Consider the following 23,837-nt stretch of genomic DNA (forward strand, 5'->3'; position numbering starts at 1 on the left):
CAGGGCCACCCTGTGCTCCAGCAGGTGTATGTGCTGGTGATGGCTTACAGCGATTAACTGCAGCCCAAGGGGGTACATGATGTATTTAGCTGGCCAGAGCGTTATCTGCATTGAGAACCTGGATGTCCACCTGGTCAGAGCATACCGTGTTTGAATTGTTTACACTGGGACTCATCAGACACAAACCAGGCAGAAAATTTTGAGAAATACTTTGGTCTAAAGCCTTGCTGCTTTTCATCACATCGTGACTCTCCTGTAGACGCAGGTGCGGGTCTGCCAGACTGCAGTGTCAGTAGCCGAGATGCTCTTCCTGATCTTCCCTGTAAGTAGATGAAGTAGGAATTCCGTGTAAAAAAGATGAGGCAGAACACAAAGAAATAGTGTTATTTCTTTGTGCAGCTCACCTTGTCCTTTCACAGTCTTGTCCCTTTTCACTTGCAGGATACTGTTCTTGCAGTGCCTGCCCTTCTCAAAGCTTAGTGGCCACATTACACAGTGCTTTGAAAAAGAGAGCAACAAGTGGCATCTCTGTTTCCAAAGTTCATAGGAAAGTTAAGACTGGCCAACATAAATACGTGAGGTGAAAATGGATTAGGAAAGGTGGAATGACATATAAACAAAAAGATGTCACCACACATTTGGGTGGCCCATGAACTGGATTGATGCTTACAGACTCCCTGACACACCTGCCTCAGTGGGGACAGCGAGCCTTTAACCTCATGCCTCTTTCAGAGGGAGGAGCTTCCCAGCAGGTCAGGTTTTCGTCAGTGAATTAAAAAGAGAGGATTTGCATAAGTTTGCAGGAAGTTGGGCTACATTTGTACTAGAATAATAGGCACAGAAACATTTCTTTTGCTGGAATGTGTCTTTAGGGTGGTTTGAATAATAGCTTACAGGAGGAAAGCTTTGTTGTTTGATATGAGCAGCAGATTTTATGCATTAAGGGTTTGTTTCTGTATATATTTGGCCTTTGTTTTCCTGTAACTCTTTTTGGTTGTTCCACAGCTGTAAACTGTAGTTGCTGTATATGTGTATATGAAAGTTTTATTTCCTTTTTAGCAATTGTTTGTTAGAAGAAAAAATGCCAGTATCTTTTTGGGGGAAGGAAAATCCTCTAGAATCCTTTTGTGCTTCAGTCACAGTGGAGTTCATTTCAACATTAATATCCACGTCCTCAAACTTCCATCCTCTTTCTCATTGCAGGATGAACAGTTTTTAGGTTTTGGTTCAGATGAAGAAGTCAAAGTACGAAGTCCCACCAGGTCCCCCACAGGTAAGTTCAAGTTGCAGGATTGGGTGTTGACTTTCTGTTTTCTTTTGTGATAGTTTTGCTGTGCCTCCCCTGTTTATTCCACCAAATCTCATCCACCATAAAAGCCACACCAGTCTTTAGATTCAGTGCAGTTAGTTTTGGATTCTCTGTGTCTGATCTGTAAAGGAACAGGGAAACTTTGAGTAAAAGAGTTATACCGATAAACCAGTATTTGAAACCTCATGTCAGTGTTCTGGAGAGGCAGCTATTTAACAGTAACGGTCTGAAACTGGTTTGGCTATTTCAGTATCTTTCAGTAGACTCCTTGTTGCCTTATTGTCAATAAATGCTCTCACCAGAGCACTCTGCTCTGCCACCATAATCATCTGCTCAGCTTGGCCTCAACAGCAAACTGTGGTGGAGCGCCTTGCTAGCACAAGGGCAGATCCAGAACTGAAATAGCTGGGCTTGGTGAGGGTGCAGTGAAATGCATTGATCAAGGTGAGTAATCAAAGTCTTGTGCTTGACGGCTCCAAGTCAATGCCAAGTATTAACTGTGCTTCGAAACTAAAACCAGTGTTTTGCAAATTGTCTTGTATCAGCCTCCTGTTGGTCTTGCTCTCTTGACCTCTCCCTTAGCAGTGCAGATGGATGGCACTTGAAAAGAAGGATTTTTTTTTCCTTTCAACCAGCTGTGCTCTGTTTAAAAAAAAAATTAATGTGTTTAAAAGGTGGCATGTGCCCTTGAGAATTATTCCCAACATGAGGTTGGTACTGGGCTTGTGCCATTGCATATGTAGTTGTTGGGAACAAAGTCTTGTGCTTGACGGCTCCAAGTCAATGCCAAGTATTAACTGTGCTTCGAAACTAAAACCAGTGTTTTGCAAATTGTCTTGTATCAGCCTCCTGTTGGTCTTGCTCTCTTGACCTCTTCCTTAGCAGTGCAGATGGATGGCACTTGAAAAGAAGGATTTTTTTTCCTTTCAACCAGCTGTGCTCTGTTTAAAAAAAAAATTAATGTGTTTAAAAGGTGGCATGTGCCCTTGAGAATTATTCCCAACATGAGGTTGGTACTGGGCTTGTGCCATTGCATATGTAGTTGTTGGGAAAAGACAAACTTGCATTTTTAAACAAGTTATCTGTGTGGTATTTTATGTGGGAAGAGACATTTGTTGGGAAGTACACTACATGTACTCTATACATGTAGTGATAAAACTATTTTTATTTGTTGATTATCTGAAGCATTTTGGCAACGTATGGGCAGCATGACTGATACTGAGTATATACTTGTGTGACCTGGGTAGTGCTTATCCCACACTTGGAGAAATTTAATATGTTGCCTGCATTCTCTACTTCCCTCTCAGTTAAATCTAGTCCACGGAAACCTCGTGGGAGGCCCCGGAGCAGTTCTGACCGAAGTTCAGCTGTACTGTCAGACTCTTCATCAGTGTGTTCCCCTTCAAGCAAATCTGAAACCACATCCATGGAGAAAGTAAAGAAGAAGGAGTCGAAGAGTGGGGAAAAAAGACGAGGAAGACCTCCAACACTTACAAGTGTGAAGTTCAAATTGTCACAGGAGAAGGACACATCGGACACTCAGAAGGGCAGCAAAGAAGAAAAAGAGAGTCTGAAAAAAATCAAGAGATCACCATCCACTACATTTCAGCAAGCAACTAAAATCAAGAAATTAAGAACTAGTAAGCTTTCCCCACTGAAATCTAAATTTAAGCCTGGGGCAAAACTTCAGATTGGGAGGAAGAGTGTTCAGATTGTGCGCAGGAGAGGCAGGCCACCGTCCTCTGAACGTTTAAAGACTTCCTCAACTTTAGTCATAAACTCACAGCTGGAGAAGCCCCAGAGGATTCGCAAAGAAAAGGATGGCACACCACCTCTCACAAAGGAAGAGAAGGCTGCTATCAGACAGAGTCCACGCAGGATTAAACCCGTTAGGATTATACCTTCCACCAAGAGGACGGATGCTGCGATTGCTAAGCAACTCTTGCAGAGGGCTAAAAAGGGAGCACAAAAAAAGATTGAGAAAGAAGCAGCCAAACTGCAGGGCAGGAAGGGGAGAACCCAGCTCAAAAATATTCGACAGTTCATCATGCCAGTTGTGAGTGCAATCTCTTCACGGATTATCAAAACACCCAAACGGTTTATTGAGGATGAAGACTACGATCCTCCTATTAAAATATCCAGACTAGAATCCACACCAAACAGCAGGTTTAGCGCTACATCTTGTGGCTCCAGTGAAAAGTCCAGCGCTGCTTCTCAGCATTCGTCTCAGATGTCTTCAGATTCCTCACGGTCCAGCAGCCCCAGCGTGGATACATCTACAGACTCCCAGGCTTCTGAGGAGATGCAGATGCTTTCTGAGGAGCGAAGCAATACTCCAGAAGTTCACACTCCCCTGCCTGTTTCTCAGTCCCCTGAAAATGATAACGGTGATAGGAGAAACAGAAGGTTTTCGATAACAGAAAGAAGTTTTGGCCAGAGGACTGCAAAAAAGCTGTCAGCCTTACCAAGCGTGCCGCAGCAGCAGTCCTCCTCCTCTCCTCCTCCCCCTTTGCTCACTCCCCCACCACCGCTGCAGCCTGCTTCAAGCATCTCAGACCATACCCCTTGGCTTATGCCTCCAACCATACCGTTAGCCTCACCCTTTCTCCCTGCTTCTGCTGCGCCAATGCAAGAGAAGCGAAAGTCGATTCTGCGAGAGCCAACATTTAGGTGGACCTCCCTGAAACATTCCAGGTCAGAGCCACAGTACTTCTCATCAGCAAAGTATGCCAAAGAGGGTCTTATTCGCAAACCGATATTTGATAACTTCAGACCCCCGCCGCTGACACCGGAGGACGTTGGCTTTGCATCTGGCTTCTCAACACCAGGTGCGACAGCTCCCACTCGTCTCTTTTCACTGCACTCTGGAGCCAGGTTTGATATGCACAAGAGGAGTCCTCTGCTGCGAGCACCACGATTCACGCCAAGTGAGGCCCACTCCCGGATCTTCGAGTCTGTAACCTTGCCCTCATCAGTCGGTCGCGCCACTACAGGGACCTCTGCCACAGGCACGTCCTCTCGGAGACGGAAGAGGAAAGCGTTCAGCCCCATCCGATCAGAACCCAGATCTCCTTCGCACTCCATGAGGACGAGGAGCGGAAGGCTTAGTACCTCTGACCTGACAACTCTCACCCCACAGTCTTCTGTCTCTTCCTCATTAACTAGTATTTCAGTTAGTTCTCTTGCCACTAGTGCCTTAAATTCAACTTTTACTTTTCCCTCCCATTCCCTATCACAGTCTGGGGAATCAGCAGAAAGAAGCCAGAGACCAAGGAAGCAGACAAGCACTCCAGCAGAGCCTTTCTCATCTGGTAGCCCTACTCCTCTCTTCCCCTGGTTCACATCAAGTCCCCAGACAGAGAGAGGCAAAAACAAGGACAGGGCAGCAGAAGAACTCTCCAAAGATAAAGATGCTGACAAAGGCCTGGAGAAGGACAAGAACAGAGAGAAAGACAGAGAGAGAGAAAAGGAGAACAAACGGGAGTCAAGGAAAGAGAAAAGGAGAAAAGGGTCAGAAATACAGAGTAGCGCTGCTTTGTTTCCTGTAGGTAAAATGCCCAAAGAAAAAGCCAGTGAAGATGCTGCAGCATCATCGTCTGCCAAAAAAACTGCCGGGCGGAAGAAGTCTACAGCAGTAGATCCCGTGACAGACATTTCCTCTGCTGCTCTGGTAGATATGGCAGCTGTCAAAACCAAAACATCCAAGAAAGGTAGAGGGGGGCTGGACAAATCAGACCTGGACCTCAGCCCCACCGTGCCATCTTTGGAGAAGGAAAAAGCTCTGCGTCTTTCTGCTCCTTCATCAAGCACTGTTAAACATTCTGCTTCCTCCATCAGTTCAATGTTGGCTCAAGCAGACAAACTGCCAATGACTGACAAGAGGGTAGCCAGTCTTCTGAAAAAGGCAAAAGCCCAGCTGTACAAGATTGAGAAGAGCAAGTCCCTCAAACAAGCAGATCAGCCAAAAGCACAGGTATTCCTTTTTCCAAGTTGGGTTTTTTGCTAGAGTGCATCTTACTTTGAACTTGTCCTGAAAGTCACAAGTAGCTTTTGTATACTGAGCGTGAAGAATTAATGTGCCAAGCTAAGCAGCTGTTAGTGCAACAGATGGCAAACGACACGAAAATAAGGAGTCCTGGGCAGAAGCTGAGGGGAAGAGGGAGCTGCTGTGTAGTCAGCTCAGAGGGGAGCTGCATGCATTTTGGAGACCACTACAGCATAGCTGCTTATTGGGTTTCTCTGAATAAATCTAAGCAAAGCAATTATCTAGAGCAGTACTTGCTCTGAAAAGTGTGGTTCCAGCAAAATGCAGTGTCTGTCTTGGCCTCGATGTTTCTCGGGGACCCTCCTCGAGTGTAAAGCTGGCTTCTGAAGAGAAAGTTGTTCCTTGATCTTTCTCTCTGTTTTTTAACTTTATGCAGTGATCTCTGACTTATGGAAGGGAGGAAAATCCATTGGAATTTTGCATGTGATTTGGGGAACTATTTCCTACCACTTTCCTCTTTTCCCTCTTCCCCACCCCAAAACCACCCTTTTCTGCAGTCCTCTTTACCTGCCAGAAAGGGAGGTGAGATACGTTTTCAGGGAACACTTTTTATTTAAATTTTTGCTTTTTGTAGCGGCGCTAGTGTTGAAAATCACTAGTACATACTTCAAATAGAGAAGCCTTCAGCTGTTTGTCTCTGAAATGAAGACGCCCATGCATCTGTATGACTGGCCTGGTATAGCAGAATCCCAGATTCTCACAGTTGCTTGTTTGGGACAGTTCTTTCAGTGGGAGAGATTCCAGAATCTTAGGAAAACATGGAAAATTGCACTAAAATGCTCCATTTGTTTAGCACCTCAGTAAACCCAACCTCCTCATCTGAAACATCAGCAGGTGCAAAGCTCTCAGCCTCATCTACTACTGGCTTCTGCTGGATCAGTCAGCACCAGGTGCTGCTTCAGTTCCAGTGGACTCTTGATTTTTTTATGTCGGTGTCTTGATAACATGGCTTCATGAGCAAGTTGGCTTTCCTGTAGTGGATAGAGACTTACCTTGTAGTTCTAATTGAGTCAAACCTTTTGTTCTCTTGCATTTATCCTTTCTTGGATAACTGAGGCTCAGAAGGCAGAGTCTTTGTTTTTATCTTGATTCTTACAAAATGCAAGCTAAGATATAATTTGCTTAGAAGTTTCCATTACATGTTTCTCAGCCTCATTTTGGTAACTTTCTTAGGAATACTGTCTGCTCTCATGTTCTGAAATCTAGGGGCAAGAGAGTGATTCATCAGAAACGTCAGTCCGAGGACCCCGAATAAAACATGTGTGCAGGAGAGCAGCTGTTGCACTGGGCCGCAAGCGAGCAGTGTTTCCTGATGACATGCCCACTCTGAGTGCCTTACCGTGGGAAGAGCCCCCACTTCACTATTGCTGCCCTCTCAGAAACTTCTCTGAGTCTGTGGTTCGTGTCCCTTGTGTTGTAAGTGGGATCTACCTCTCACTTATGTTCTTGATGCTTTTGTCCTTTATCTAACAGTAGAGTAATTTTAGGAACAGAGGTTGGTGGGAGAAGATACTGTCTTCCATGGGGAATGATGGTGAGTTAGGATTTCTAGTTTTCATCTGTGGGTCCATACAGAGTCAGCTTCTATTGACTGCTTAAAATGAGGACTTCAAGTGATTAACAAGGGAAAGTATGTTAAAGATCTCTGGGCTCTCTGTTACAGTGCCACTCAAACAGGGTTAATCCTTTAAGCTATTAGGAACTGTGTTAAATACGTGTGTTCTGCACCAAACCTGTGTCCTGCTGAGGGGCATGTGCACACGTGTATACACAGAATCACATGCATCCGTGTGGCTCTGCAGATGAACTTAGGCTTCATGGGCTAAATTAGACACTCCTGAAACATTCTTTGACATCAGCAAATTCACATTAGAAATATTCTTTTGGTAGATAAGTCATCGATAGCTGGCTCAGAAGAGGCTGAACCTCTTGCTCCACCTATCAAGCCCATTAAGCCGGTTACCAGAAACAAGGCACAGCAAGAACCTCCGGTGAAGAAGGGCCGGCGCTCCAGGCGCTGCGGGCAGTGTTCGGGCTGTCAGGTTCCAGAGGACTGTGGTGTCTGCACTAACTGTCTAGACAAACCCAAGTTTGGTGGGCGCAATATAAAGAAGCAGTGCTGCAAGTAAGTGTGTCTGGGAGACTGTTGAGCTAATCCGTGCTCGGAGTGGGATAAGTGTACTCACACACTGGGCCAGGAACAGCAGATTTGCCCTGTGTCATGGGCTTGGACTGAGCTTGACCTGGGCTGAAGCTGGATCAAAGCAAGGGACTGTAAACAGTTCGAGACTCTAAACCACAATTCAGAGCTCTTTCTCTGGAGTTCACTTCTGGTTTATTCTCCTCAGTTTGATGAAAGTGGCAGAGTATTGAGAATTGTTCGGTGTGGGATCTGTGGCTTTTGTTAGGCAGTACAGGATTTTGCAAGGAAGGCAGTGTGCACGTAAATATTTCTCTTATTTTCCCAAACTGCATTCATGAAGAGCTTGTGTTTTCAAGCTGGTGTTTATTTAGCTTATATACACTTTGTATATCAAAGGTGTCTCTGGATATCATTAAGAAATGCCATTCTTCCTTGATTTCTTCTGTCATTTTTTATACGGATCACTTAGACTGAACCTTTTCGTTTTTTATATTGCTGTATTAAATTGATTTTACCAGACTAGATAATCTATCTGAAAAGGCAGCAGCTAAAGTGGCACCAGTAGATTGTTGTGGTATAAGAGCTATTTATAAAGACTTGCTGTGAGAATTGCTGTGTGAGAACACTCTGCAGACTAGAAGGAGTCTTGCTCTCAGCAGCTTTGCCCGGGCTTTCTGCTGGATTTCAGAGTCACGAGCCCTGCTGCAGGAATGGAGGAGGAAACAAATCCTGGCCCAATCTACAGAAGACAGTATATGCCAAGCATAAGACAAATAGGGAATAAAGTTGAATCAGGTTAGCAAAAGACTTGGTCCCCTAATCCAGTCTCACTCCAAAGAGTATTCAGTTTTGTCTGAACAAAAGTAGTGTGTGTATTGGTAATGTTATTTTCAGTTTTTGATGTTGAGTATTTACGGACTACCCTCTTAATGTCTGCATCTTTGTTCTGATTTCATGACATGTTCTTTCTTTTTAGAATGAGGAAATGTCAGAATCTACAGTGGATGCCTTCAAAAGCTTATCTCCAGAAGCAAGCTAAAGGTAGGCTGGAAGATTTGCCTTGCATATAGCACAAGACAGAAGTTTTAGTTTCGTAGGTTTTGCTCTCTGTGCTGCTGTTGTGGCTACACTGAGCTTATAAAGGTTATTCTGCAGGGTGCCAACCTGCCTGCACTGTTGGTGGCAGGTGCAAGGGGCAGGAGAGATGTGAGTACTGACAGACATTGTACACCCCAGTGTCTCTCACTGGACTGGACTGGTGCTGACTGGACTGGTTCGCTTCCTTCCTTTTGCTTCCTTTTCCTTCCTCGCAAAGTCTGCTCTCAGCTCTGAATCTGTGTTATTGCAGGAGGGTGTTGCTTATTGCTGTTGCAAAATAGGGGCCCAAGGTGTGAGAGAATATGGATTGAAGTATAAGCCAAGTTTATTTTTTGAGTACAGTTTTTTCTTTTGTATGACAGAATGACAAAGTTCTGAATCAAAGTGTCTGTATCCTTGTTTTAAAAGAGCAGCAAATCATTTGAAGTCCCACCATTTTGTCTGTGTTGCTTTATCTGTGCTTCTTTTTCTTAGCTGCAAAAAAGAAAGAGAAGAAATCCAAGACAAATGAGAAGAAAGAAAGCCATTCTGGAAAAAACCAGTTGGACTCTGGACAGAAACAAACTCCTCAGGCTGTTGTACCAAGAGAAGACAATTCTGGGAAGAAGAGCAGTGAGCCTGCCCGTAAGCCTGTTGAGGAAAAGCATGAGGATGGGAATTCCTCCGTTTCTGTGTCAGAGCCCAAACAGGTCCCTGCATCTGGTACCAGAAAGACTGGCAAGCAGATGTGTCAGCCAGTCCAGCTCTCTCCTTCTCAGCCACCAAGCTCAGGACCTTTGAAAAAAGAAGCACCTAAACTTAGCACTTCTGAGCCCAAGAAAAAGCAGACTCCCCAACCAGAAATAGGTAAATGGGACTATTTATCCTCGATATGTTTGAGTCCTGTTAAGTAACAATACTGCTAAAAGCTGGTGCATTTTAAATCTGATGAATGCTTTATGGTGTGTTAAAATTTCAGCAGATTATTTTGAAAATTTTGCTTAGAACTGTCTTCCTTTTTATTGAGCCACAGTGTATGTTAGGGCAAGGAGAAAGATGGCTATCCTGGTTGGGACTCTGAGTCTTATAGTTGTGCCAGTCTTGAAGAGTGTTTTCAGTATTGTTAAGTCTGTCAACTTCCCATTCTGAATGTGAAACCAGGAGGATGTAATCTTTTACTGCAAAAGTATAGTCCACTATTGTATGTAGTGCAGAGCAGCGTGAACAGTCACCAGCCAGGTCGCTCTGGGATTTCTGTGGCTTTGTACCCACAGTGCTCCAGATTGTGAGCAGAGCAAACTCTTCTTGTAGTCTTGCCTCAAAGAGACTGCTCATAGCTGGGGAGGTGCAGCCACAGAAGAAGGTGGAAAAATTCTAGTCTAAAACTCATCGCACATTACCCAGCTGATTTTTTTCCCTTTTCTTCTCTACAGGTGGCTGTTAGTTACTTGAAATACTCATAATTTTTCCCCCCCTTCCTAGGCACAGAACAAAGCAAACAGAAAAAAATTGCTCCCCGTCCAACTTTCCCTGTGAAACAGAAACCAAAAGAAAAGGTGAATACTGTTTTTTATACAGTCAGTAAAATTTCAAGCACCTGGAACTTCTGTCTAGAAAGTAGAACTGTATTGCTTAACTCTTGGCAGGTTTTTTTATTTGGTTCTTAAACATGTTAGATTTCCCTTGTATGTGGCAGTATGTGGACAGCAAAAAACGTGGCTTATGCCTAAGATTCAGTTCAGATGTTATTTTGCAGATTTGTGTGTTGGAGGGTGGAGGCTAGCTTTTCCATAAAATATGCAACTGCCTTTGTCTCAGAAATAGCTCGATCGTGGAAAAAAACTATTGTCTTGTGTAAACCTGAGGGAGAAGTGAGTAGAGCCTGTTTATACCCAGAGTTGCCCCACTGCAGCAAAACACCAGCCCATGCTCTGATGAGAGAACAGTGTGATGGTAGAGCACATGGAATTAGGACTGTAATTGCATATGGAATGCTCTTAGGGAATGGTTTGTAGAACGGTCACTTCCCTGCAGCTTTGTAACACTTGTTAATTTTGTGCTGCTTTGGGGGTTCGTGAATTATTACTGGATATAAATGCTGGTTAAGTTGTAACGTCCAGAGTCGGGATTAATGCAGGCTCCTTTGCTTGACCAGGAAAAGCCCCCTCCTCTAAGCAAGCCAGAGAGCAGCACACTGAACTTGCTCAGCACTCTGACTAATGGCAGCAGTTCCAAGCAAAAGCCACCTACAGATGGAGTCCACAGAATCCGAGTGGATTTCAAGGTAGAGGACAACATGTTTTAAGTATTTGAATCTCCCTTGGCTCTAGACACTGGAACTAGAGTCCTCTGAAAGTGCTGGCAGTAATTGCTGAGTTTGTGTGTCTGGTACCTTTCAGAGGGAACTGCAAAATAGGAGCCTCATGACAAGTCACTTGGTTGATTCTTAAAAGCTTGTTATGCCTTTTTTTTCTTATAATTAGAGTACTGGATGAAGAGACACTTAAAGCTTTAAAACCTTAACTGTCAATGTGTGAGGATGAGCAAGAATTTGAGGTTTATGAAGAATTATTCCATTAAGATGGAACTTTAAAACCTTACCACAACTTGAGCCAACAAGATTTGGGGAAAATGTTAGTAACTTGTAATTCACAACGTTTGGGGTATATCTGGGGTTTTAAAATGATAAATCATGTACATTTTTGAACAACAGTGTTGAAATAATAATAAAAATTAATATTTTCCTAATAATTTTTCAGTCCATCTATAAGTGTTGATACTGGAGATCATAGTGAGATCTCATAAGTGTTTATACAAATATGGAGCTTTAATAAAGTATAATTCTTTTGAAATTTCACTTTTAGTAATACTCGTGCAATTGTGAAAAGCATTGTCCTGTTCCTTAGGTTTGCTTTCCCTAGAAGGAAGGCTCTAGCATGCCACTGAGCGCTCTCGGCAGGAACAGCGCCGAGGTGTGACTCTCCCAGAATACACTGTAAAGTAGACTGAGGTAGACGTTCAAATTATTTCAGTTTGAGACATCTTAATCACAGGCCCAGAACCAAGCAGTCGCGTGAGCAATTTGTACTGATGTTGTATTGCCTTGTTCTGCATGGTGATGTGTCCTTTTGTACTTTCAGGAGGACTGTGAAGTGGAGAATATTTGGGAGATGGGTGGGTTAGGCATCGTCACCTCGGTACCTATTACTCCCAGGGTGGTGTGTTTTCTCTGTGCCAGCAGTGGACATGTGGAGGTAAAGCATTGTATTCTGCTGTTGATGACTTAATTACAGCACTGTATTGTTACAAAAATAAATAAATAAAAATTATAATTACCTTAATCCAGAAGAAATTAAAATAATACCTGTAAATCTGTCCTTGCTAGAATTTGTCCCAAGATACTAATGGGCAAGGTATTTAAAATCAGTTTGGAAACTTCAAGGGTGCTTTTTTTGGAGGCGTATGAGTTGTGAAGAACAGCATATTTGAGAGCACCCATGTCTCTAAATTTGGGAACTCACATCTGGTGTAAAGCAGGAGCTTTGCTCTCTTTTAACCTGAAATAAGAAGGACTGCCCAATGGTGCTAAAGGGTTTTAGGCAGCATTGACTTTTCCAGGTGCATCTGTATCCGCCAAGAGCTGCAAACTGTTACAGAAACATGACTGGAAAGGTTCTGGCACTGCCTAAGGAGCTGGATTGAGATGTGTTAAATGCATTTCCAGGTGTAGATAGGTGCCTTCTCAGCATCTCCAGACCAGCTGACCTGGGAAAGTGGTGCTAGTGCTCTAGGAGGGCCTGGGTTCTGATGATTGGGCAGGGGAAAAGGGGGTTAAGGTCTGGATGTGGACATCAGTGCACTTGAGGTCCATGAAGGCCCTGTGGGGCATGGAGCCATCCCCTTCTTAGTCAGGGGCCCCCAGGGGACAAATGATTCCCACGTTCCCTGTGAGCCTACGGTGTCTGTGCCCTGAGGATGATTGTTTTTCTGATACGACCAGCCTTGGACAGAATACAGAGAAATTAGAAGAGCTTTGTAATGGCAAAGTGGACTGAACGGAGGGAGAGACTCTCTTTGCTCTGCATGTCCCTACTTCACGCACCAAGTGTGTCTTCTGGTGCAGTTGGCTTGTAATACAGGGAGGAAGTGAGGGAGGGAGATCCTGAAGAATCCTATAGGCCTTTGTCAATGCTCAAAGCACTTAGTTAACAGGTACCAGACTCCCAGTGGGCGTGAGGTGTCCAGTCGGTGTTTAGGTTACCTGAAATACACAGTTTCCCTCCTAAAATCTTGTCCTGTCAGTTGTAAAGCAGAATTCAAAATAGTTCGGAGCACAAGGGGGCTGGTTTGGGAACATGGAGCAGCTTCTGCTTTGCTAAAACCTGCCTCTCCCCCCTTGCAGTTTGTATATTGCCAGGTCTGCTGTGAGCCCTTCCACAAATTCTGCCTGGAGGAGAGCGAGCGGCCCCAGGAAGACCAGCTGGAGAACTGGTGCTGCCGTCGCTGCAAGTTCTGCCACGTCTGTGGGAGACAGCACCAGGCCACCAAGGTACCCCAAAACCACTGGGAGACTGAGCAGCACCCCCACTGCTCCCAGGGCTCCTCTCGCTCCGGAGGGTGGCCAGCAAGCATGTGCCAGGAGCAGAGTCTCTGTGCGCTGGGGAGGAGGCCTCTTGAGTTGCTCCATTGCAGCTTCTTTCTCATGACCTGAGTGGGGGGATCCAATCAAAAATGGCAAAGTCCAGAATTTTGCATCCCTTTGCAGGGTGTCTGTACTAATGCTTTTTTTCCTTATTCTTGTAGCAGTTGCTGGAGTGTAACAAGTGCCGAAACAGCTATCACCCTGAGTGCCTGGGCCCAAACTACCCAACAAAACCCACCAAGAAAAAGAAAGTTTGGGTGAGGGATTTTAATTTCTTTTTTGGGTAATTCATTTGTTGACTGATGGTAATGCCATGGAGCAGAGCTCTGCAGGTGATTTCCTCTGATGCAGTTCCTCATCTCTTCAAGGCAAGGTGCCTATTGCATCAGAAAGTACATTTGGAAATAGATGGTGAGGTGGTTGGTTGATGTTTGAAGAAAGCAGAATTTTTAAAGAGATTACCCCTTTTTTCAGTTGTAGTAAGTCATAAGATCATAGTGAGTTTTTTGATCATAGTCTCATAACATGGAAGAAGGTCTTTAAAATGGAAGCATTTACCTTGTTAACAAACCCATTGATACTGGTATTGAGAGACAATTCGGATTAATGTGCTAATTTGTGTCTTTCAGGCTTTTGTTCTAAACAAGCGCCTGTAGTGTATTTGCTTCTAAGACTTCGTATGTGTTTCCTTCTACAATATACAGAGTTTAAAAACTGTTAAAATAGGACTTTATGTTTTAGATCAGAAGAACTGCCACAACTACGTGTGTTTTATGTGAGGGAAAGGTGATATTTTCTTCAGTGCAAATATGAAGGACAAAAAAACTATACTGTGATTTGGTGTCATGTTTTTTCTTGTTGCATTATCACCATCTTACCATAAAGGAAATGAGCTCGGTTCTTTTCAGTGAAAGTTTCAGCATTTAAAACTCCTTGTTCTGTTAGGTAACATCTCTGCACTTATGAAATAATAAAAATTATGAAATGTGTTGAAAGCACAGAAACTGCTGGATAAAAGCAAGTAATTCTTGCCAAATGAATTCATTTTCCAGATATGTACCAAGTGTGTTCGCTGCAAGAGCTGTGGATCAACAACACCAGGCAAAGGGTGGGATGCACAGTGGTCTCATGACTTCTCCCTGTGTCATGATTGTGCCAAACTCTTTGCTAAAGGTACAGAAAGTTGTGATTCTTTACAGCAGGAGCTTCCTCAGCTGCTTGGTTTTGAATCAGCCAGTGTGAGTGGGCAGAGGGCCAGCGTGGCACCTGAGCTTGGCACGGTCCAGCCAGCAGTGCAGGCTGGTTATGGTCGAGCCTGAAAGCACACGTAATAGTTCAAAGCCAGGATCTTAGGTTGTGCAGTGGCTCACCGAAGTCACCACTGCTTTAAGTTTGGGGCTTTCAGCATGTAAACACTCTGCCATATAAAGGAATTATTGCACACTTGTTGCCCCAGAGTTTCAAGTAGCAGTTGAGGTGAGGAAAAGACATTTTAAAACACTTTTGACTTAAAAGCAATTTAAAAGCAAAATTTCTATTGTAAAGTGGTTGTTCCTTGTGTTAGTTGCTGTACACGATGCCTTTGTACCTCAGAGGGCATTCTGGGGAAAAATCTTGAAACAGAAAGTTTCTAATGTTCCACCTAATTTCTTGCCTATGTGTCATCTTTGTCCTTTCATTTTGCTCTTGAATATAGTATTTTGTTAGTCTCGCCGTGCCCAAAAAATGGCTGCCCAGCCATGGAATTCTTAAGTAGTTGTTGGCCTTCCAAAGTTATTTTTTGTAGCCTCATAATAGTAGAGGGGACTGTGCTGGCAGTTTACTGGGAGGGGTGTTCAGAGCTGCTTTCTTTTTAAGTAACCAGTGAGTAACCACACAGCCTTTAAGGTGTGTTTGGCACCCAAACTTCTGATAAGATCCCATTTTGTTTGCAGGAAATTTTTGTCCTCTCTGTGACAAATGCTACGATGATGATGACTACGAGAGCAAGATGATGCAGTGTGGGAAATGCGACCGCTGGGTCCACTCCAAATGTGAAAACCTTTCTGGTACGGAAAACCTCATCCTCTCAGTACTGAAAAACATGGGGCAGTGATTAGACCAAAGCAATCAAGTCTTGGACCTTTCTACTAGAGTGTTACTTTAACATGCTCACCTGTTGTGACCTACCTGAAAAATACCTGTAGAGTGACAACAGGTAAACCAGTGCTAATACCAATGACATCCTGAAAGCACAGGACTTTCCTCAAAGGCATTGTCCCTCAATTAGCTGTACAAGGGGCTTTTGTTACGTGAAAAGTGTTTCAGTTAGGCAGGAAGTGCAGGGCAGGGATTTTTCCCTGTATCCTTCAGTAAAGCAGTTCAGATGGTTATCTTGTCTTCTTTTGTCTCCAGATGAAATGTATGAGATACTCTCCAACTTGCCCGAGAGTGTTGCGTACACCTGCATTAACTGTACAGAGCAGCATCCTGCAGAATGGCGTCTGGCACTGGAAAAGGAGCTGCAGATTTCCTTGAAGCAGGTTTTAACAGCCCTGTTGAATTCCAGAACTACCAGCCACTTACTGCGGTATCGACAGGTAAGCTGGGGCCTGTGCCCTGTTGGTGTTACTCTGACTTGAAGTGTACGTGGAACTCAGTTGAGTTGTTGAGGTGTTGCTGTGCCTCAAACTGCAGAAGTGTCTGCATCGTACTTGGAACAACGTGTGCTGTGATTTATTTCTATTTTTTCTGTCTTTTGTTGATTCCTTTGGAAGCAGAGAAGTGGGTATCTGTGATACAACTTCTGAAGCTGAAAGAAAAATAGGGTAAAGTTCTTCAAGGAATGGGAGGATTTAGCTCTGTGATGGTGAAGGTGCTTTTCTGACTGAAGAACAGGATCTTTGTCTTGAAATAACGCATTCAGAAATAAGACTTCTGAGCAATGAGTCTGATCCTTACGCCTGATGGCTCTGTCCTGCTGTGCACCTTACAGGTCTCAGCAGAAAGCTGGTTAAGAGCTTTTCATTGTTGCCCCTACATTTCGGACAGAAATTCAGAACTCTGGTCTCCTTTCCTTCACATTAGCGAGAATCTTTGGGCCAATAAATGTGCTTGAGAGTGTATCTTCAGGAGTAGCTGCATTTCAGTAGTCAACATCTCTCTGTCTTGTTGCTGGTGTTCACAGGCAGCAAAACCACCTGATTTAAATCCTGAGACAGAAGAGAGTATCCCATCCAGAAGCTCTCCTGAGGGTCCCGATCCTCCTGTTCTAACAGAAGTCAGTAAACAGGAGGAGCAGCAACCTCTGGATCTGGAAGGAGTGAAAAGGAAAATGGATCAAGGAGGTTATACTTCTGTGGTATGTCAAAGTTATCATGTTCCACTCTGTTACTAGACACTGAATTGCTTCATCACCTGTGGTGTTCATAACTGATGAGTTTAAGCCTTTTCTTTAGGAACAAGGAAGTGGGTTATCATGCTGCTAAAAATCTGGCTGATGCTGGTTAATATTGGTCCAGACACAAGTAATTGATGCTTTTGTGGGGCTCTCTGTAGCCAGCCGTGGTACTTGGTTATACCCCATTTGCTCTTAGTCAGACATTTATGTAGATAAAAGCAGGACAGGTCATTCTGAACATGCAAATTCTGACTGAAGGCCTGGCCAAATAGCCCTGCTGCAGTTGGTTAGCTGGAAACTAAAGCTTCATGGTTCAGTTCTCTTTGCAGAGAGCAGCCTTTTACTCTTTTTTTCCTACAAAATTTTTAATCTTGGGGAACATTGTATATTGCAAAGTGGTTGGCAAATGTCCTGGCACCAGATTTTGGTCAAATCCTTGTGAGACAGCTAGTTTAGTGGATTTAAAACCAGTCAGCAGTCAGCTGAAGTGAACAGTTGTGGGTGTAGCAGCTCTGCCAGCCAGTTTACAAATGCAGAGGGCTGCTTGTTTCTTCTCAGCCAAATACCCTTTCTGCTTTTAAGTTGATGCTCTGGTTCAATCTTACAGTTACCTCAAAGTTTACTTGATGCCTTAAAAAATTAGTGGTTGGTATAGCTGTGCAAAAGACAATCCTGTTAATGTGAAGTTTTGTGGATTTCTTACAGTTGGATTTTAGTGATGACATTGTGAAGATAATTCAAGCAGCCATTAATTCTGATGGGGGGCAGCCAGAGATTAAGAAGGCCAACAGCATGGTCAAGTCCTTCTTTATTCGGGTGAGCTGGCCTTCAGTTACTTTGAAATCTGCTTGGTATCCTACCACTGCTTGTTGATGTTGGAGTCCAAAGGGCCACCACATTTAGCCTTGCTTGGGTCTTTCCAGGAATAAAATAATATATTGTCAGAATTGTTAATGTTAATGAAATGTTACTAGTTGTGCATTTACATGTGTATATCTTGGCTGAACGTCTTCGAGTTTTTTGGTATCCTCTTTTTTTCCTACAAAATTTTTAATCTTGGGGAACATTGTATATTGCAAAGTGGTTGGCAAATGTCCTGGCACCAGATTTTGGTCAAATCCTTGTGAGACAGCTAGTTTAGTGGATTTAAAACCAGTCAGCAGTCAGCTGAAGTGAACAGTTGTGGGTGTAGCAGCTCTGCCAGCCAGTTTACAAATGCAGAGGGCTGCTTGTTTCTTCTCAGCCAAATACCCTTTCTGCTTTTAAGTTGATGCTCTGGTTCAATCTTACAGTTACCTCAAAGTTTACTTGATGCCTTAAAAAATTAGTGGTTGGTATAGCTGTGCAAAAGACAATCCTGTTAATGTGAAGTTTTGTGGATTTCTTACAGTTGGATTTTAGTGATGACATTGTGAAGATAATTCAAGCAGCCATTAATTCTGATGGGGGGCAGCCAGAGATTAAGAAGGCCAACAGCATGGTCAAGTCCTTCTTTATTCGGGTGAGCTGGCCTTCAGTTACTTTGAAATCTGCTTGGTATCCTACCACTGCTTGTTGATGTTGGAGTCCAAAGGGCCACCACATTTAGCCTTGCTTGGGTCTTTCCAGGAATAAAATAATATATTGTCAGAATTGTTAATGTTAATGAAATGTTACTAGTTGTGCATTTACATGTGTATATCTTGGCTGAACGTCTTCGAGTTTTTTGGTATGTTGTCCAACTTTTCTCATGGGATGTTGTTTTCCTTTAGCAAATGGAGCGTGTTTTTCCATGGTTCAGTGTAAAAAAGTCCAGATTTTGGGAGCCAAATAAAGTAACAAGCAAGTAAGTAATTGTTCTCTATCTGACTGCAACACCCTGCTGTTTGCCAGCTGGCCAAGCAAAACGTATTGAAAGAGCCTGTTTGTGGGGTTGGAATTTCTGTTTTTCCCTTTTTCTTTTCCTTTTTAGATTTTCCTAAGAAGTTACACAATAATCCCATTCCCGTGTTTTGTACACACTTCCTTGTTTTAAGCAGAGTAACTGAAATTCTTATTTAGAACTAGGTATACTGTGTGTTGGCTTGTCAGTCCTGACCTTCCTTCCCTCTCCTCCTTCTCACACCCCCATTTGGGGTAGCCCTCCTGCATCTGTTACCCTTCAAAGAAGCAGGCAGCCACATCACTAACCTTAAGATGTGACTGGTGGGAGGGCATGCGGGCTGTAGGTAATTAATGGAGTTGTTGCTGGGGGGTGGACGTCAGGTAGGCAGGGCATAAGGTCCCCTGGTGCAGCCAGGTGTGACACTGACTCCTTGCTGCATCTCAGCAGTGGTATGTTGCCGAATGCGGTGCTGCCCCCGTCGCTCGACCATAATTATGCTCAGTGGCAGGAGCGTGAGGAGAACAACCGCACTGAACAGCCCCCTCTGATGAAGAAAATCATTCCAGCTCCAAAACTCAAAGGGCCTGGAGAGCCAGATTCACCAACTCCTCTACATCCTCCTACACCTCCCATCTCTGGTAAGAGAACCAATGTCAAGATTGCCAATCACAAACCCAGAAATGCAGCTGTCTTGGAGACCTCTGTGACCTGAAATCATTCAGAGGCAGTAACATATGAGATGTTTCTGAGCCGAACTTGGACCCAGGAATGCTTTTGCACCCACCTCTTTTCCCCCGGAACGAAGGTTCTGCAGAGGCTGACATCTGCTTTGCTTTCCAAGCTGGCTATTGAAAACTCTTCTACCATGTTCACTTACTGACAATCCCTCCAGATGAATTTTTGCCTCCCTGAATTTCAAGAAAAAATACTGTTCTTTCTTTTAACTCTAAGGCTCTGACGGAAGCAGAGAGGATAGTCCTGAACTGAACCCACCTCCGGATGTGGAAGACAACAGGCAGTGTGCGTTGTGCCTGAAATATGGTGATGACAGTGCTAACGTGAGTATCTGCCCCATGCCCGTCTCTGTAGGACCCCATTTAAGCAGTGCTGTAGATTTGGTGCTGTGGGTAGGCTGGATGGGTTTTGTGAATTGTTGTGTCTTCTAGAGCATCTGAAAAGAACATTTCCTTCTATTCTTCAGGATGCTGGACGTCTTCTCTATATTGGCCAAAACGAATGGACACACGTGAACTGTGCTTTGTGGTCAGCAGAAGTGTTTGAAGATGATGATGGTTCTCTGAAAAACGTGCACATGGCTGTGATCCGGGGAAAGCAGCTGGTGGGTAGAAGCAAAGGACACTTTGTTAAACTTCACGCTGATTTAGAATCACAAGATGGGAGCCCAGCTAAAAGATGCCTTGTGTGCATTTGTTCTTCTCTGTCCTTTCCTTGCAGTTTTTGTTTAACACTATATGTAATAGAACTGACTGAAGGTATTTGGAAAGTTATTTTATCCTTGCTCGGTTCAGAAATATTGTGGAGACCAAGTGGAGCTTGCAAATGTGAGGATTGGATATGAAGCACAAGCAGGAAAGTTTGGGAAAGGCCTGGAAGAACCAGTCCACAAATGAAAAAGTTGTTCCATGTGAGGGATCCTTCTTCCTCTCACCTCCTCCTCCATGTCTCGCTTGTGTGTGTGAGTCACTGTAGTGAAACGGAGTGGCAATGAAGCGGGAGATCAGGCATTACTCTTAACAACTGTCTGTGCCAAAAAAACCCAACTGACAATAGCAATGGTGGTCTGGTTTTAGAAGGGATTAATTTTTTGGTTTTTGTTTTTGCAGCGGTGTGAGTTCTGCCAGAAGTCAGGCGCCACAGTAGGCTGCTGCCTCACTTCCTGTACCAGTAACTATCATTTCATGTGCTCACGAGCCAAGAACTGTGTCTTTCTGGATGATAAGAAAGTTTACTGCCAGAGGCATCGTGACTTGATCAAAGGAGAGGTAAGATTCTTCACTCTCTGCCTCACACTCTGAGGGTGGGGTTAGCCTGTAACTATGAACACTTTTTAGAAGTTTGTGTTGAACGTGTTTCTTGCTAACAAGGGCTGGACCACAGTGCTCTTAAAAAGAAGTCACTAATACAACTGGCCCAGAGAAGTTTGGCAAGTGGTGCTGTGTGGTAGTTCAAAAACCAAAAGACCAAACTGAGCGTCAATTAGGACAAACTGCATACCATACATGTGGTGGTTCCTTTAATTAACAAGTGGTTTTGTTGGTTCTTGTTCCAGGTGGTTCCTGAGAATGGGTTTGAAGTTCTTAGGAGAGTTTTTGTGGACTTTGAAGGGATCAGTTTGAGAAGAAAATTTCTTAGTGGCTTGGAACCAGAGAACATCCACATGATGATTGGTATGATCTAGTCTCTGGATACTTGATCCACCTTTGGTGCTGGAATCTGGTTCACAGAACTGTTCCTCTCTCTGCTCAGGTTCAATGACGATAGACTGCTTAGGAATTCTGAATGACCTCTCAGACTGTGAAGATAAGTTGTTTCCCATTGGCTATCAGTGAGTATAAGCTGTTTCAAGAGTTGATGTCTTTCATTGTATTTCATGTCAAACAAGCACTGAAGTAACATATGGGAAAATTGACTGTAGCTTTTCCTACACTTCTGAGGAATCTCTGATTAAGCTGGGTGTGCAGTGCATTCTGCCAGGAGGGCTTTGGCCAGTGTAGTTTTGAGAAATGGAAAATTTAGAACAGAAATGAGGTTTACTCAGCTGTTGAGTAAATTGGTTTGTTTGAATTATCTTCCAGGTGCTCCAGGGTGTACTGGAGCACAACAGATGCCAGGAAGCGCTGTGTGTATACCTGCAAAATCATGGAGTGCCGACCTCCGGTCGTAGAACCTGACATCAACAGCACTGTAGAGCATGATGATAATAGAACAATTGCCCATAGCCCAGTTCCCCTTTCAGGTAATCTTTTAAGGACTTCATAGAAGTATATTCTCTGTATGTTATTGCCATAGTGTATCTCCTAAACCAAATCTCTTAAATTTGGACTAGAATCCAATTCAGGCTTCCATGTTACAGCATCTTAAGACTTTAAGCTCCTGGATTTACTGCTAACTTTGAAAACTTGAGCCAAACGAACACTGCTACAGGGATGGTTTCTAGTCTACAACTCAGAGAATTTTCTAGTGATCTAAAATTTCAAACTGTATTTGGAGTGTTGGTGTTGGTCTGTAATACGGGAGTTGTTCAATACAATGTTGAATAGTTATATTGTGCTTCTGTATTTCCAAATTGCTTCCTTGTATCCAAGGGTAAAGCTGTGAAAGATTTTTTAAATGTTTATAGTTGTCGTCATTGTTAACACAGAATCTTAAACTCTATAAATGCATGGTGAAATTTCATGTGTAAGCTGAGCAATTGCTACAAGTATTTGAAAACGTTCTTTCAAGAAGAAACCAGACATTATCTGATGTCAGATCTTTGACTTCGTGTTTATTTAACAAATACCCTGATTCTCCAAGTGGAACATGGTAATAGTATATACTTTATCAGATCATAGCTTTTTAGCGTTCAGTGATGGCTTATACTGTCGTTTCTCTTTTTTTCAACAACAGAAATTCTACCAAAAGACACCCGAAATGCACCTGAAATTGTAAACCCACCATCACCAGATCGTCCCTTGCATTCTCAGACCTCTAGTTCCTGTTACTATCCAGTGGTCTCAAAGGGTCCCAGGATCAGGGCGCCAAGTTACCCATCCGCACAGAGGTCTCCTGGCTCTAGGCCGTTACCCTCTGCAGGTATTTCTAGTCCTGTTGACTTTGATTGAGGTTTGTTTTGGAAGTATTTTTGGTTTAGTTCCTGTCTTTCTTGGCTTCTTTCAGGATGGGGTGTTTAGTTTACTGTTTCTAGAGAAAGCAGTGAAATGGCAATAGTTTGAGGAGGGGAAAGTTCTAACAATACACAGTAGAGATGGCCTGCCAAGAAATGCACAACTGAAACAAACATTCCCTTGGGATGAAGAAGAGGCAGCATTTGGGCCATGTAGTAGTAGTGAGCCAAAAGCGCTGTGATACCAGTTAGGGACTTAATATTTCAGTCAGTACTTTTCCAGAGAGAACTGGAAATCTGGTATTGTAATTCAGCAGCTGTTTCTGACTAATGTTTTCTTTCAAACTAATGTTGAACATACACATCTGAAGTTGAGATAGCAAACCCTGAGATACAAACTTGCTGGATCCTGGTTGATGGTATCAGGTCTTTAACACCTACCCAAAAGTATCAACACCGTGTTGGCATTGTTTGGCCAAAAACTTTTGCTGCGTTTTAATTTCTTGTGTTTTGTATGGAGGAATTGGATGTGCGTTGATTGTGAAGGTTTAAAATCACCTGACAGTCTTTCTTGCCTTTGTTTCTCAGGAAGTCCTACCCCAGTGACCCATGAAATAGTGACAGTAGGAGATCCTTTGCTGTCCTCGGGACTTAAGAGCATTGGTTCTCGGAGACACAGCACCTCTTCTTTGTCACAGCAACAATCAAAACTCCGGATGATTTCCCCTACAAGAGCTGGAAACACTTACTCCAGGCACAGTGTGTCTTCAGTTTCCAGCATGGGGGCCTCTTCAGAATATGAACCGACTGCCAAAAGTACTGACCGCTTTGTGGGGTCAGTGTGCACAGGTCCTCCAAGCGCTCCAGTTCAAAGTTGCTCTACCAGTTCAGGCTCCCAGAAAACAGTGGCTACAACTGGAAATAAAACTTACCAGCTGGATGCATCTCAATCTACAGAAGGGAAACATTCCAGCAGTTCAGATTTAATAGCCAAAGGTGCGGCTTCTAAGGGAGAGAAGATGAAAACCTCAAAGGACACAGATTATCCGTCTCATACTTTTGTTTCTGGAGGAAGCTCTAAAGTGTCCACTCAGCCAACAAGTTCATTGGGCACAGAAATGAATGTTAAAATAGGAACCTTTCAAGAGTGTTCAGGATCATTTTCTTCCAAAGAAGCAATACCCTTTCCACCTTTGCATCAGAGAGGCCCAAGGAAAGACAGAGATCAGCACATGGAACCTGTACAGCCAGAGAAAACAACTGTGGTTGATGAGATGGATGCAAAGGCCTTGAAGGCTGCTGGAGTAAACAATAGATCTCCTGCAGCAAGTGAGCAGGTAGTTACTGCCCCCAGAGACAGGCGTCAGAAAGGCAAAAAGTTAACGAAAGACAGTTTTAAAGAGAAGCATTCCCTGAAATCTCTTACAGAGACAGGTCAAGCAGTGGGCAGCGATGAACTGAAACCAGAATTTGGCAATCAGGGTTTGGCAACTGAACAAATTAGCCCGAGGTTATGTAATAAAATTCCTGC

The 23,837-nt window shown here is 43.6% G+C and overlaps 1 protein-coding gene across 1 annotated transcript in view; it reads left to right on the plus strand.

The window, feature by feature from the left end:
• The first annotated feature begins 286 nt into the window (after positions 1–286).
• Positions 287–23,837, plus strand: part of KMT2A (lysine methyltransferase 2A) — a 35,623-nt gene continuing 12,072 nt past the window's right edge. The window contains 28 exon segments of the mRNA XM_017738423.1: positions 287–322; positions 1,204–1,273; positions 2,617–5,282; positions 6,561–6,705; positions 6,856–6,888; positions 7,245–7,479; positions 8,474–8,538; positions 9,070–9,441; positions 10,057–10,130; positions 10,730–10,858; positions 11,715–11,828; positions 12,977–13,123; positions 13,378–13,473; positions 14,269–14,389; positions 15,151–15,264; positions 15,611–15,795; positions 16,383–16,556; positions 17,301–17,411; positions 18,347–18,420; positions 18,904–19,097; positions 19,411–19,517; positions 19,661–19,798; positions 20,304–20,462; positions 20,750–20,867; positions 20,947–21,025; positions 21,276–21,436; positions 22,090–22,275; positions 22,895–23,837. Coding sequence (XP_017593912.1) covers positions 302–322; positions 1,204–1,273; positions 2,617–5,282; positions 6,561–6,705; positions 6,856–6,888; positions 7,245–7,479; positions 8,474–8,538; positions 9,070–9,441; positions 10,057–10,130; positions 10,730–10,858; positions 11,715–11,828; positions 12,977–13,123; positions 13,378–13,473; positions 14,269–14,389; positions 15,151–15,264; positions 15,611–15,795; positions 16,383–16,556; positions 17,301–17,411; positions 18,347–18,420; positions 18,904–19,097; positions 19,411–19,517; positions 19,661–19,798; positions 20,304–20,462; positions 20,750–20,867; positions 20,947–21,025; positions 21,276–21,436; positions 22,090–22,275; positions 22,895–23,837 — 7,031 coding nt within the window. The 5' untranslated portion in view covers positions 287–301.

This window comes from Corvus brachyrhynchos, unplaced genomic scaffold (genome assembly GCF_000691975.1).
Source record: "Corvus brachyrhynchos isolate BGI_N302 unplaced genomic scaffold, ASM69197v1 scaffold46, whole genome shotgun sequence".
In the NCBI taxonomy this organism is placed as follows: Eukaryota; Metazoa; Chordata; class Aves; order Passeriformes; family Corvidae; genus Corvus; species Corvus brachyrhynchos.